Here is a 14,523-nt window from a genome sequence, read left to right on the forward strand (position 1 = left end):
AAAAAATGGGCCAAAGAACTAAACAGACATTTCTCCAAAGAAGACATAAAGATGGCTAACAAACACATGAAAAAATGCTCAACATCCCTCATAATCAGAGAGATGCAAATCAAAACCACAATGAGATACCATTTCACACCAGTCAGAATGGCTGCTATCCAAAAGTCTACATGCAATAAATGCTGGAGAGGATGTGGAGAGAAGGGAACCCTCTTACACTGTTGGTGGGAATGCAAACTAGTACAGCCACTATGGAGAACAGTGTGGAGATTCCTCAAAAAATTTGAAATAGAACTGCCATATGATCCAGCAATCGCACTCCTGGGCATACACACCGAGGAAACCAGAATTGAAAGAGACACGTGTACTCCAATGTTCATTGCAGCACTGTTTATAATAGCCAGGACATGGAAGCAACCTAGATGTCCATCTGCAGACGAATGGATAAGAAAGCTTTGGTACATATACACAATGGAGTATTATTCAGCCATTCAAAAGAATACATTTGAATCAGTTCTAATGAGGTGGATGAAACTGGAGCCTATTATACAGAGTGAAGTAAGCCAGAAAGAAAAACACCAATACAGTATACTAACACATATATATGGAATTTAGAAAGATGCAAATGATAACCCTGTATACGAGACAGCAAAAGAGACACAGATGTATAGAACAGTCTTTGGGACTCTGTGGGAGAGGGAGAGGGTGGGATGATTTGGGAGAATGGCATTGAAACACGTATGTTGTCATATGTGAAACGAATCACTAGTTCAGGGTCAATGCATGTTATAGGATGCTCGGGGCTGGCATGCGGGGATGATCCAGAGGGAGGATAAAGGGAGGAGTGAGGTGGGAGGGCGGTTCAGGAGGGGGAACTTATGTAAACCCGGGGCAAATTCATATCAATGTATGGCAAAACCAACCAATATAATATTGTAAAATAATTTGCCTCCAATAAAAAATAAATTAATTACCTAAAAAAAAAAAAACTTGACATGTCCTTGCTATTATAAACAGTGCTGCGATGAACATTAGAGTACATGTATCTCTTTCAATTCTGGTTTCCTCGGTGTGTATGCCCAGGAGGGCGATTGCTGGATCATATGGAAGTTCTATTTCCAGTTTTTTAAGGAATCTCCACACTGTTCGCCATAAAGAAAAACACCAATACAGTATACTAACTCATATATATGGAATTTAGAAAGATGGTAATAGCCCTGTATACGAGACAGCAAAAAAGACACAGGTGTATAGAACAGTCTTTTGGACTCTGTGGGAGAGGGCGAGGGTGGCATGATTTGGGAGAATGGCATTGAAACATGTATATTATCATATGTGAACTACAAAGGTGCATTTCTGTACCAGAGCTGTGTCATAACCATCCTTTGGGCCCTCTGCTGGAAAAGTAGAATCAAGTCTCAAATAATGCCTTTTAAATTATATCCTCTAGTATTATAGATGTAGGACAGTACTGTATCATACCTCTGTGAATGTAAAATATCTTGTACCTGCTTTATGATATGTAGTAGTGACCGTGCTTTATCAGATCTGTTTTTAATGATGTTATTCTAGAATGTTTTCTTTCCAGATGATGATTGAGAAACGTAATTAAAAAAAATGGTGCCAGGTACCACAACAGTAACAGAAAAAAAAAAAAAGATAATTATGAGTCTGTGCTTTGGGATATATTTTAGTGCACACAAGTGCACTATGTGTTGTGTGTATGTGTAACTAAGCTTTGTCTTTAGGTAAAATTACAGTTACTCATAAAAAAAAAAAAAAAAAACTTGACGTGGAACAACAGCCTGGTTCCAAATAGAAAAAGGAGTACGTCAAGGCTGTATGTTGTCACCCTGCTTATTTAACTTATACGCAGAGTACATAATGAGAAACATTGGGCTGGATGTAGCACAAGCTGGAATCAAGATTGCTGGGAGAAATATCAATAAACTCTGATATACAGATGACACCACCCTTATGGCACAAAGTGAAAAGGAACTAAAGAGCCTCTTGTTGAAAGTGAAAAAGGAGAGTGAAAAAGTTGGCTTAAAGCCCATCATTCAGAAAACAAAGATCATGGCATCTGGTCCCATTATTTTATGGCAAATAGATGGAAAAATAGTGGAAACAGTGGCAGACTTTATTTTTTGGGGCTCCAAAATCACTGCAGATGGTGACTGCCTGCAGCCATGAAATAAAAAGATGCTTACTCCTTGGAAGAAAAGCTATGACCAACCTAGACAGCATATTAAAAAGCAGAGATATTACTTTGCCAGCAAAGATCTATCTAGTCAAAGCTATGGTTTTTCCAGTAGTCATGTATGGATGTGAGAGATGGACCATAAAGAAGGCTGAGTGCCAAAGAACTGATGCTTTTGAACTGTGATGTTGGAGAAGACTCTTGAGAGTCCCTTGCACTTCAAGGAGATCAAACCAGTCAATCCTAAAGGAAAACAATCCTGAATATTTCTCGGAAGGATTGATGCTAAAGCTGAAACTCCAATACTTCAGCCACCTGATGTGCAGAGCTGACTCTTTAGAAAAGACCCTCATGCTGGGAAAGATTGAAGGCAGGAGGAGAAGGGGATGACAGAGGATGAGATGGTTGGATGGAATCACCGTCTCAATGGACATGAGTTTAAGCAAACTCCGGGAGTTGCTGATGGACAGGGAGGCCTGGCAGGCTGCAGTCCATGGGGACACAACTGAATGAACTGACTGAATTGAACTGATCTGAAAGAGTCGGTCACGACTAAGCGACTAAACTGAAGTGAAGTGAACTGAATATATAAACAGCTCTTTCAAGTTAACAATCAAAAGGCAAACAACTCAAAAAATAGCCAAGAATTTGAATAGCCATTTCTTTCTCTAAAAATGGCTAATACAGCATATGAAAAGATGATCAAGATCATTAATCATTAGAGAAGAGCAAATCAAATCCACAAAGTACTACTTAACTCTTACCAGGATCGCTATATACTTATATTTTTAAAAGGCCAAACAACAAGCACTGGTGAGCATATGAAGAAATTTAACTCTTGTACATTGCTGGTGAGAAAGTAAAATGGTGCACTGTGAAAAGGCATTTTGATGGGTCATAAAAAAGCTGAATGATGTGTCATTCAGCAATTCCATTCCAAGCTGAACTGAAAACAGGAACTCCAATGGATATCTGTATACCAGATTTACCTGAAGCATTAGCCACAGTAGCCAAAAGGTAGGAACAACCCAACTGTCATTAGCCTACATGGATAAACTAAATGTGGCATACACATACAACTGAATACCATTCATCCATATAAAGGAATGAAGTCCTGCCACATGCCACAAGATGTATGAACACTGAAAAACATGCTAAGTGAAAGAAGCCAGTCACAAAAGAGCACATATTATATGACTCCATTTACATGAAATGTCCTGAACAGGCAAATCTATAAAGACAGAAAGTCAGTAAGTAGTTGGTTAGGGCTGAGGTGATTTGAGGTTGATATGTAAAAGATAAAGGGTTTCTTGGGACTATCCTGGTGGTCCAATGGTTAAGGCCTCAAGTCTCCACTGCAGGAGGCATGGGTTCAATCCCTAGTACGGGAACTGGAAAAGGTCAGTTTTCATTCCATTCCCAAAGAAAGGCAATGCCAAAGAATGTTCAAACTACTGCACAATTGCACTAATCCCACATGCTAGCAAAGTAATGCTCAAAATTCTCCAAGCCAGGCTTCAACAGTACATGAACCGTGAAGTTCCAGATGTTCAAGCTGGATTTAGAAAAGGCAGAGGAACCAGAGATCAAATTGCCAACATCTATTGGATCATCGAAAAAGCACGAGAGTTCCAGAAAAACATCTATTTTTGCTTTATTGACTATGCCAAAACCTTGACTTTGTGGATCACAATAAACTGTGGAAAACTCTGAAAGAGATGGGAATACCAGACTACCTGACCTGCCTTCTGAGAAATCTGTATACAGGTCAATAAGCAACAGTTAGAACTGGACATGGAACAACAGTTTGGTTCCAAATCAGGAAAGGAGTACGTCAAGGCTGTATATTCAGTTCAGTTCAGTCACTCAGTCGTGTCCGACTCTTTGTGACCCCATGAATCACAGCACGCCAGGCCTCCCTGTCCATCACCAACTCCCAGAATTCACTCAAACTCATGTCCATCGAGTCGGTGATGCCATCCAGCCAACTCATTCTCTGTCATCCACGTCTCCTCCCACCCCCAATCCCTCCTAGCATCAGACTCTTTTCCAGTGAGTCAACTTGTCGCATGAGGTGGCCAAAGTATTGGAGTTTCAGCTTTAGCATCAGTCCTTCCAATGAACACCCAGGATTGATCTCCTTTAGAATGAACTGGTTGGATCTCCTTGCAGTCCAAGGGACTCTCAAGAGTCTTCTCCAGCACCTCAGTTCAAAAGCATCAATTATTCGGTGATCGGCTTTCTTCACCGTCCAACTCTCACATCCATACATGACCACGGGAAAAACCATAGCCTTGACTAGACGGACCTTGGTTGGCAAAGTAATGTCTCTGCTTTTTAATATGCTATGTAGGTTGGTCATAACATTCCTTCCAAGGAGTAAGCGTCTTTTAATTTCCTGGTGGCAATCAGCATCTGCAGTGATTTTAGAGCCCCCCCAAAAAATAAAGTCTGACACTGTTTCCACTGTTTTCCCATTTATTCCCATGAAGTGATGGGACCAGATGCCATGATCTTCATTTTCTGAATGTTGACCTTCAAGCCAAACTTTTCACTCTCCTCTTTTACTTTCTTCAAGAGGGTCTTTAGTTCCTCTTCACATTCTGCCATAAGGGTGGTGTCATCTGCATATATGAGGTTATTGATATTTCCCCCAGCAATCTTGATTCCAGCTTGTGCTTCTTCCAGCCCAGCGTTCCTCATGATGTACTCTGCTTATATTATCACCCTGCTTATTTAACTTATATATGCAGAGTACATCACGCAAAATGCCAGGCTGGCAGAAGCACAAGCTGGAATCAAGACTGCCACGAGAAATATCAATAACCTCAGATACACAGGTGATACCACCCTTGTGACAGAAAGTGAAGAAGAACTAAAGAGCCTCTTGATGAAAGTGAAAGAGGAGAGTTAAAAAGCTGACTTAAATCTCAACATTCAGAAAGAAGACTAAGATCATGGCATCCAGTCCCATCACTTAATGGCAAATAGCGGAAACAGTGGAAACAGTGAGACTTTATTTTTTTGGTCTCCAAAATCACTGCAGATGGTGACTGCAGCCATGTAATTAAAAGACACCTGCTCCTTGGAAGAAAAACTATGACCAACCTAGACAGCATATTGAAAAGCAGAGTCTTTGCCAACAAGAGTCTGTCCGGTCAAAGCTATGGTTTTATCAGTTGTCATGTGTGGATGTGAGTTCAGTTCAGTTGCTCAGTCATCTCCAACCCTTTGTGACCCCATGTAGTGCAGCACGCCAGGCCTCCCTGTCCATCAGCAACTCTCGGAGTTTACTCAAACTCGTGTTTATTGAGTCGGTGATGCCATCCAACCATCTCATCCTCTGTTGTCCCCTTCTCCTTTATAGTCCAACTCTCACATCCTTACATGACTACTGGAAAAACCATAGCCTTGACTAGACGGACCTTTCTTGGCCAAGTAATGTCTCTGCTTTTTAATATGCTGTCTAGGTTGGTCATAACTTTCCTTTCAAGGAGTAAGCGTCTTTTAATTTCATGGCTGCAATCACCATGTGCAATGATTTTGGAGATAAAAAAAATGGATGTGAGAGTTGGATCATAAGGCAAGCTGAGCTCGGAAGAACTGGTGCTTTTGAACTGTGGTGTTGGAGAAGACTCTGGAGAGTCCCTTGGACTGTAAGGAGATCCAACCAGTTCATCTAAAGGAAATCAATCCTGAATATTCATTGGAAGGACTGATCCTGAAGCTGAAACTCCAATCCTTTGGCCACCTGATGCAGCGAACTGACTCACTGGAAACGACCCTGATGCTGGGAAAGATTGAAGGCCGAAGGAGACGGGGACTACAGAGAATGAGATGGTTGGATGGCATCACCGACTCAATGGACATGAGCTTGAGTAAGCTCCAGGAGTTGCTGATGGACAGGGAGGCCTGGTGTGCTGCAGTCCATTTGCTTGCAAAGATTTGGACAGAACTGACTCACTGAACTGAAGGGGAACTAAGATCCAACAGGCCACATGGTATGGTCAAGTAATAAAAAATAAATAAAGCTTTTTAAAAAAAGAGTTTCTTTTCGAGGTGATGAGTATGCTTTAAAATTGCCAGTGGCTGCATAACACTGTGAATATAGTAAAACAGCTAATATTTTAAAACAAATACCAAATCTCTCTCTTAACTCCATATGCCCTCCTAGAAATGGTTTCAATCTCCCTTTTCATCTCACATAGCCTCTTCTTGAGAGGTTTTAACCTCTTAAAAAGCTGTTTATGCTCCTTATTTTCACTTCACTGTCAATTATAAGTCAATTCTATTTGGCTACAGGAATAAATACAACACCCTTTAATATTTACTATGACAAGGCATAAAAGTAAGCTCAGGCATGCAAATTAGTAAATTCTGACTGAGTGTCTACTAGGTACTAGATATAAGATTGATAGGACAAGAGTTCTGTTCAAAAGGAGATAGGAGGGACTTTCCTGGTGGTCCAGTGGCTAAGACTCCACACTCCCAATGCAGGGGGCTTGGATGCTATCCCTGCTTGGGGAACTACATTCCAAATGCAACAATTAATAGTTTGCATGCTGCAACTAAAAAAAAAAAAATATATATATATATAAATGTTTATATATACACACACACATATATATCCTGCACGCTGCAATGAAGATTGAAGATCCTTATGTGCCTCAACTAAAGCCTGGTGCAGCCAAATAAGCTTTTTTTTTTTTTTTTCCAAAAAGGACAGAGGAAGGGAAACAATACAAAATACATAGATGAGAAACCATTAATTTAAAAATTATGAAGTAATGAGTCAGAAAATATCAGCTTAGCAATGGGTTATCTAAAGGAATGAATTGTGCTCAGCAAAAGATTATTTCTCAATACTAAGGACCCAGCTTTATAAAGATAAGAGGCAAGGTCACTGCAGGCAGAGGAAAAACCAAGTGCCATGATGAGAGAAGGTTGAGAGGTATGTAGAACTTCATGAGATCCAGGGAGGTGGAACAGTGACTTGACCAGAGGAACAGTGGGGTAAGGTGAGGTCCCAGATGTAAGGAGAGACTGGCCAGGGGTAGACCTGTAGGGTTTTGTAAGGCAAGATGAGAAGTTTCAGCTTGCTTCTTCTCAACCCTGTAACGCCCTGTGCACATCTGCCCTGTTACATGTAATCCTCTGCATACCTCCTTTGACTCCGTCTGCTCTAAGAAAAATCAAAGTTTCCTATTCATCTCTGTCTAGCCAGTGCCTAGCCAGTAGCTCAGAGGTTGAGGCTTCCTGAATGAAGACTCCACATATGGACATCATAATAAGGCAAAGTCCTGTAAAGAAATTCTGAATGAAATTTAAATAGAATAAAAAATGTTCTTGAAAGGCAGTGTGCAGATTAAGGTCAGGGGATCTTCATTTGAATTCTTCTGGCCAACGTAAGATTATTTCTACCAGAGGTTGTGATGTTTTGCAAGTTTGAAATTAGTTAAACAGAACATCTTCCAAACTTAAATACACTCATTCCCAGCATCTGAAACATAAAACTGCCAGCAATGAACAGCATTAGCATCTCCAGTGAGTGCTCGGTAGTCATGAACTGGTTCTCTAACTCAAACCTACTCACTGGAGCATCCGAAGACATCACCCACAACACCTACCTCAGCACCGCCACTGAAATGGAAAAGCTATAGATTATATCAAATTACTAGTACCTGAAATAGAATCGAGCAGTACCTTTTAAATAACACATGATAACACACACTTTCCTTACAAATGACTGACAATCATTTAATTGCCTAATAATTAGTTTCACATATGCATGCTGGATTGTCTGTTTGCACTACACAGGGGATTCTGCTATAGCTCTAATTACAGCCTCATTATTCAGAAAGGCACACACTGATTGTAACACAGTTGAGACAAAGGTAGCCAAGTAACAGTTTCAGAGTGCAAAACCACACAATTCTGCAAATCGGTAAGGCACGTTTCTTTGGGAGGGAAGGAAAACACATTTTTTCCCAGGGGGCTTACTGTGGCCTTGAGGCTTCCGCCTGGTCTGTCTGCAGTTTCTCTCCTCCTTCAACTTCCATTGTACAGTAAACAACTCGATTGGGAGCGACTGACCTCAAACCTTGCACTTCCATTATGACAATCTAAAGACAAGAAAAATGTTTCACAGATTTGTCAAATTGACAACATTTAGCAACAGAGACAGCAGCATGAACTACAATTAGGGAGACCAATTGATATAATTATCTGACAATCTCGATGGTATTTTATCTTCTTTATAATCCATCTTTATTCATGGAAGGTATAGTACATAACATTTTGAAAAAGTCTGGTATCTGAAGATGCATCTCCCGCCAGCAATTAAGTTAAAGTCTCTAGATATGAGCCACAATGAAGTGAGATATACACTCAGATCCTACAAAACAATTTTGGCAGGTCTGCATGAGGTAAAGCAGAATGATGAAAATTCAGTGAATGTGTTACAAGAATACAGGCTGAATTCCATATAAGGTGACTGGTAGACATTGTCACCATCATACCAGTTCATTTATAATCAATACATGGCATCAGAAAATGTCTATACTCACTCATTTATATGACTCTCAGCATTTGCAAAAGAATTTTCTTTATGGTCAATGTATATCTTATGAAAATATAAAAAATATAACTTGCCAAGAATATGTTACTATTAACCAGATAAGGAAAAATATTTTCCCAATCCATTAGTTTGATAAAGTCTACTGGAAAAGAGTAGAAAGACTGATATTAGCTTATATATTCATAACTCCTGGGGAGAAGGGAAACATACTTTTCAAGTGTGCTTTTTATCTTTGTATAAAAGGCTGCCAATCTTAAAATATTGTAACCTAACACTCTCACTGGATATACACATGAAATATGAATACTGCTGAATAGTATTTAATATAGCCTTTAAAAAAATTTGCATCATGAATTTTCCTAAATTCTCAACATCCATAAAATATATTCAATGGCATTCATATATATATAAAAACGTATGTATATTTTATTGATCTCCGGTTGTAATATGTACAAATAAGATTAACTGCATTCATGCCATGTAGCTACCAAAATATCCACTAAAAATGAATGTATCATTTACTGATTTTTTTAAATACATTACTAAATCATTGTACCTTTTGTAGAGTTATGATATGAACTCTGAGGCAAAAAATCTCAAAGAAATCATCTTAACAGAACTTTCATTCCTTTAGTTCTGGTACAAGATTTTGTAAATACAAATGCCTACTGTTTTGTTTTTCCATAAAAAACACATGGGAAACTGATCACCAAAAATACAAGTCAAATTCAGAAGCATTTTCTTCCCTCAGCCAGGGCTTTTATCATTTTGTCATACTGAAATGCACACCAACATATGAATAAAAATAAACACGATGAAAACAGACTATGAGAATTAATAGATAATAGTAACAGTGTTCACAGTTGCTGTAACACTCAAGGAAGCTTAGGTGAAGTATTAAACATGAAACAGAATTGAGTACACTAGATAAATCTAGAAATCTTGATGGCACGAGTTCACGTTATATCTGTCCTGCATCTCTTTCTGTTGTGTGTTTAATAGCCAGAGAACAAAGGAAGCATCTGCTTACCATTATTTCCATTACCTCTACTACAAGCTATACTATAAACAGGACAACCTAAAACAGACGACTTGTGAAACAGTCTTCTGCCCCTCAAAATAACGCTCCCATCTGGGCTGGGAACATTCTATCCTGCAGGACTGCCACCTTCAAAAGATGTAACTTCTACTGTGAATCCATGCATGTGTGCCTGCTTAGTTTCTCAGTTGTGTCCAACTCTTTGTGACCTCATGTAGCCCTCCAGGCTCCTCTGTCCATGGGATTCTCCAGGCAAGAATGGAGAATGGGTTCCCAGGCCCTCTTCCAGGGGATCTTCCCTACCCAGGGATAGAACCTGCATCTCCCGTGTCTCCTGCATGGCAGGCAGATTCTTTATCCGCTGAGATATTGGGGAAACCCATACATATAAGTAAATAAAACAACAATATTCTGCAGGTCTGACTTCCAAAAGGAATTCGAAAAGCACAGCTAGTTTCAGTTATGAAGGATAAAAGCAGCTAAGAATTCCATGGACCATCATCTCCTCTAACTTTAGGTAACTGTTTCAAACAATTCCCAGCAAAACTTGATAATGAAACTGCAGAATATAAAACTGATCTGTGTTCTGTCTTCTCTTCTGAGTTCTCTAGATGAGTGATGTAATAAGGATAAAACAAAGTTATTCTAGAAGCATAAAGAAGGGAAATCATGTACGAAATATGAAATAGCATGTTTCTGAATAAGACATTGTCCATCCACAGAGTTACGTGGCAACTCAGGCATGTTCAGGTTGTAGTAAGAGGAAGCTGAGCAGTCTGGTGAACAGCGGACCATAAAAGTACCTCCAGATACAGAGGAGCTCACGGGGTCTGCTGCCTTATTACCAACAAAAACAGTGTAAAAATCAACTATATTCATGCCACTGACACCATTTCCCTTAAAACATATAGACTCATAACTACCTGGATGAGTATTTTCCTAACTTCACTTGACAATTTAATTTTGACACACCATTGAATAGCTTAGTGTTTTGTGAGTTAGCTTGTCTTTTGCTTTATAATTCTCTCTGAAAGCTTCATGAATAGGGAGACCTAAAAGTAATCTTGCGAGGCCAATGGCTGATTTATGATACCATTAAAGTCCCTAATTCAAAAAACAGTTATCGCGTCAACTGAGTGGCCAGGTACTCTTTCAGGCTCTTAGAATACCTCAGTAAACAAAAACGGAAGAAAAAAATATCTTAACTTCATAAAGTTTACATTCTAGTAAAGAAAACCAGATAATGAATAATATAATAAATAACTGAATTTTATGTTAGGTGCTGTGGTGGGAGACGGGATGAGTGGGTGGAAATTTTACAGAGATGATAAAATTTAAGCAGTGTTTCAAATCTGGACTTATTCTTTAGACTGGGACTTCTGTTTCTAGGAGAAAAAAATTCCTTCTCCGCTGAATAGATTCAACCTGACGGATGAAATGTGAAACCCTTAAAATGGATTAACTGCTTTGCCTTTCGGAGTTTTCTCAGGCTGAAATCTGGTGCCTGATGAGGGAAGCCTGGATAATGGGTGAAGGACAATTATCCAGTTTAGCTAGGCAAAGGTCAGAGGCCCTGGGGCTGCAGGAGGTACCTAGTCCATTCCCTCTGGAGTTCCACAGACAAGCATGGTGTAGTCTGCCGTTGAAAGTGACCTCAACTTGTTCTGAGACACAACTCCTATTTAAAATACTGTAGGCACTATGGAACATATCTGTACTATGCTATGACAGGAAAATATCTGTCTTACATAGACATAGTAACAGAGCATGTCAAAATTATTATAAAAATATGGAAGCTTCTTAGACCATGGCTAAACGAAGTTTTAACTCATATTTTCCTCCTAACACCATTTTACTGTTAACTGAACAGCCCTGGTGAACACACTGGCAATAAAGCACAGACTAACAATTCATAGAAAAATGAACTCATGAGCATAATTTTGTTTTCAAAAGGGAGAGAGAATTCATAAAAGCTAATTATTTACAATGGTGTAAGATTTTTAAACAACAGAGAAAAGAGAACGTGTTTTGAATTGTTTTCAGTTGTGCGTGCTTACAGAAATAATGGTAAGCTTAAACATTACAAAATAATTTGCTTTTAAATTATTTTTATCGTTAATGAATTTAAATGCCAAACTCTTGGTATGAAAAGTTAGACTGTCATTAAATAGCTGATTTTCTTTTGTACAAAACCTTAAGAAAAAAAGGAGTTGGCACTTTTCATTTAAGTCCATAGGAAACCTGACTCAGGAATGAATGAGAATTTTATACCTGAGATACTACTTAGGTTCAAATTAAACATTCTTAGGATGTGAGGTTAAAGAGCTTGAGAAGAAACCCAAGAGCAAAGCTACTTGGCAAAGTTACTAGCTAATCCTGGAACTGAGTTTGGAGTCAGAAGAAAATCTCCTATTTCTACTCTGACGCTGAATTTAACCTATTAACTTACAAAGGAAAGGTTAGGCTAGAAGTGAAAAAAGAGAGGCAGGTGTCTTCTCTTCAAACTTGAATTTCAAGTTGAATAAGTGGAGGAAGGAACAGAAGCAGACATTTGCTTTTTCTGCCACAAAGGTAACAAGCCAAGTGTAAGAACTATAAACAAATAAATCTAAAACTGTACCTCCTAAGACTACATACTTTGCTTTGTTAATCAGCAGACTCAAAGAGCAATAGTGGGCCCCAGCAGAGAGAGAGTAGAACAACGCAAGAAGAGAGCTACAAGCGTTAATTTTTGAGAGGTTATAAATTGAAGCTAGATATTTCGAGCATATGTGTGGATGTTGTGTAAAAACCTTTAAGCAGAGATGAGCAGTGAGGAAACCCATCATGAAAAATATCCACAGGGAGCGGCAGCAGCAGTCAGTGATCAGTTATCTTTGGTTTCCAGTGCTGTGTATACAAGGGATGAAACTGTGCAGTCTTGGGGAACACAGTTTTAAACGTACAACATTTATAAAGTGAAGTCATTCAGTCGTGTCCGACTCTTTGCAACTCCATGGACTGTAGCCTACCAGGCTCCTCCATCCATGGGATTCTCCAGGCAATAGTACTGGAGTGGGTTGCCATTTCCTTCTCCAGGGGATCTTCCCGACCCAGGGATCGAACCCGGGTCTCCCGCATTATAGACAGACGCTTTACCGTCTGAGCCAGGGAAGTCCTTAGATAAACAACATTTATACTTGCTTTTTTAAAAAAGAATTTTACTGTACCTATAAGGAAACTGCAAGTCCCAGAAAGGAAGAAGTCTTTACTTCTCATCATCTATAGTACTCAATATTATACATTCAGTTCAGTTCAGTTGCTCAGTCAAGTCTGACTCTTTGTGACCCTATGGGCTGCAGCACGCCAGGACTCCCTGTCCATCACCAACTCCTGGAGTTTATTCAAACTCATGTCCATTGAGTCAGTGATGCCATCAACCATCTCGTCCTCTGTCATCCCCTTCTCCTCCCACCATCAATCTTTCCCAGCATCAGGGTCTTTTCAAATGAGTCAGCTCTTTCCATCTAATGGCCAAACATTAGAGTTTCTGCTTCAACGTCAGTCCTTCCAATGAACACCCAGGACTGATCTCCTTTAGGATGGACTGGTTGGATCACCTTGCTGTCCAAGGGACTCTCAAGAGTATTCTCTAACACCACAGCTCAAAAGCATCAATTCTTCGGCACTCAGCTTTCTTTATAGTCCAACTCTCACATCCATACATGACTCCTGGAAAACCACAGCCTTGACCAGATGGACCTTTGTTGGCCAAGTAATGTCTCTTTTTAATATGCTGTCTAGTTTGGTCATACCTTTTTCTCCAAGGAGTACGAGTCTTTTGTAATATATACATTACAGCTGGTTTTATGTGATCTGATTCTCATAGTCAAAGCAGATTAACAACAAGAATAACCAAAAGCTTGAAAGGAGTTTTCAAATTACAGAGAATTCAATTATATGCTTTAAATCCTATTTCTACTCAAGTGTGTCTCAGTGCTTCTTCTACCAATAAACTTACACTGGCCTCACTGGCACCAAGTGACTTGCCTCAAAGCTTATATTATTATTTAACTGGTTCCAAATAGGAAAAGGAGTATGTCAAGGCTGTATATTGTCACCCTGCTTATTTAACTTATATGGAGGGTACATCATGAGAAACACTGGGCTGGAGGAAGCACAGGCTGGAATCAAGATTGCTGGGAGAAATATCAATAACCTCAGATATGCAGATGACACCACCTTTATGGCAGAAAGTTAAGAAGAACTACAGAGCCTCTTGATGAAAGTGAAAGAGGAGAGTGAAAAAGTTGGCTTAAAGCTCAACATTCAGAAAACAAAGATCATGGCATCTGGTCCCATCACTTCATGGCAAATAGATGGAAATACAGTGGAAACAGTGGTAGACTTTATTTTTGGGGGCTCCAAAATCACTGCAGATGCTGACTGCAGCCATGAAATTAAAAGACACTTACTCCTTGGAAGGAAAGTTACGACCATACTAGACAGCATATTAAAAAGCAGAGACATTACTTGGCCAACAAAGGTCCCTATAGTCAAGGCTATGGTTTTTTTCAGTAGTCATGTATGGATGTGAGAGTTGGACTATAAAGAAAGCTGAGCGCCAAAGAACTGATGTTTTTGAACTGCGGTGTTGGAGAAGACTCTTGAGAGTCCCTTGGACTGCAAGGAGATCCAACCAGGCCATCCTAAAGGAAATCAGTCCTG

The 14,523-nt window shown here is 39.5% G+C and overlaps 1 protein-coding gene across 4 annotated transcripts in view; it reads right to left on the reverse strand.

Annotated features, from left to right (window-relative positions):
* CADPS2 (calcium dependent secretion activator 2) overlaps positions 1-14,523 on the reverse strand; it is a 593,849-nt gene that overhangs the window by 337,506 nt on the left and 241,820 nt on the right. For all 4 annotated transcript variants that reach the window (XM_055421183.2, XM_088834647.1, XM_055421182.2 and 1 more), the window contains one exon: positions 8,201-8,322. In XM_055421183.2, coding sequence (XP_055277158.1) covers positions 8,201-8,322 — 122 coding nt within the window. The remainder of the gene's footprint in view (positions 1-8,200; positions 8,323-14,523) is intronic.

This window comes from Moschus berezovskii, chromosome 3 (genome assembly GCF_049115385.1).
Source record: "Moschus berezovskii isolate FMDL1 chromosome 3, NW_MosBer_1.0, whole genome shotgun sequence".
Classification (NCBI taxonomy): Eukaryota; Metazoa; Chordata; class Mammalia; order Artiodactyla; family Moschidae; genus Moschus; species Moschus berezovskii.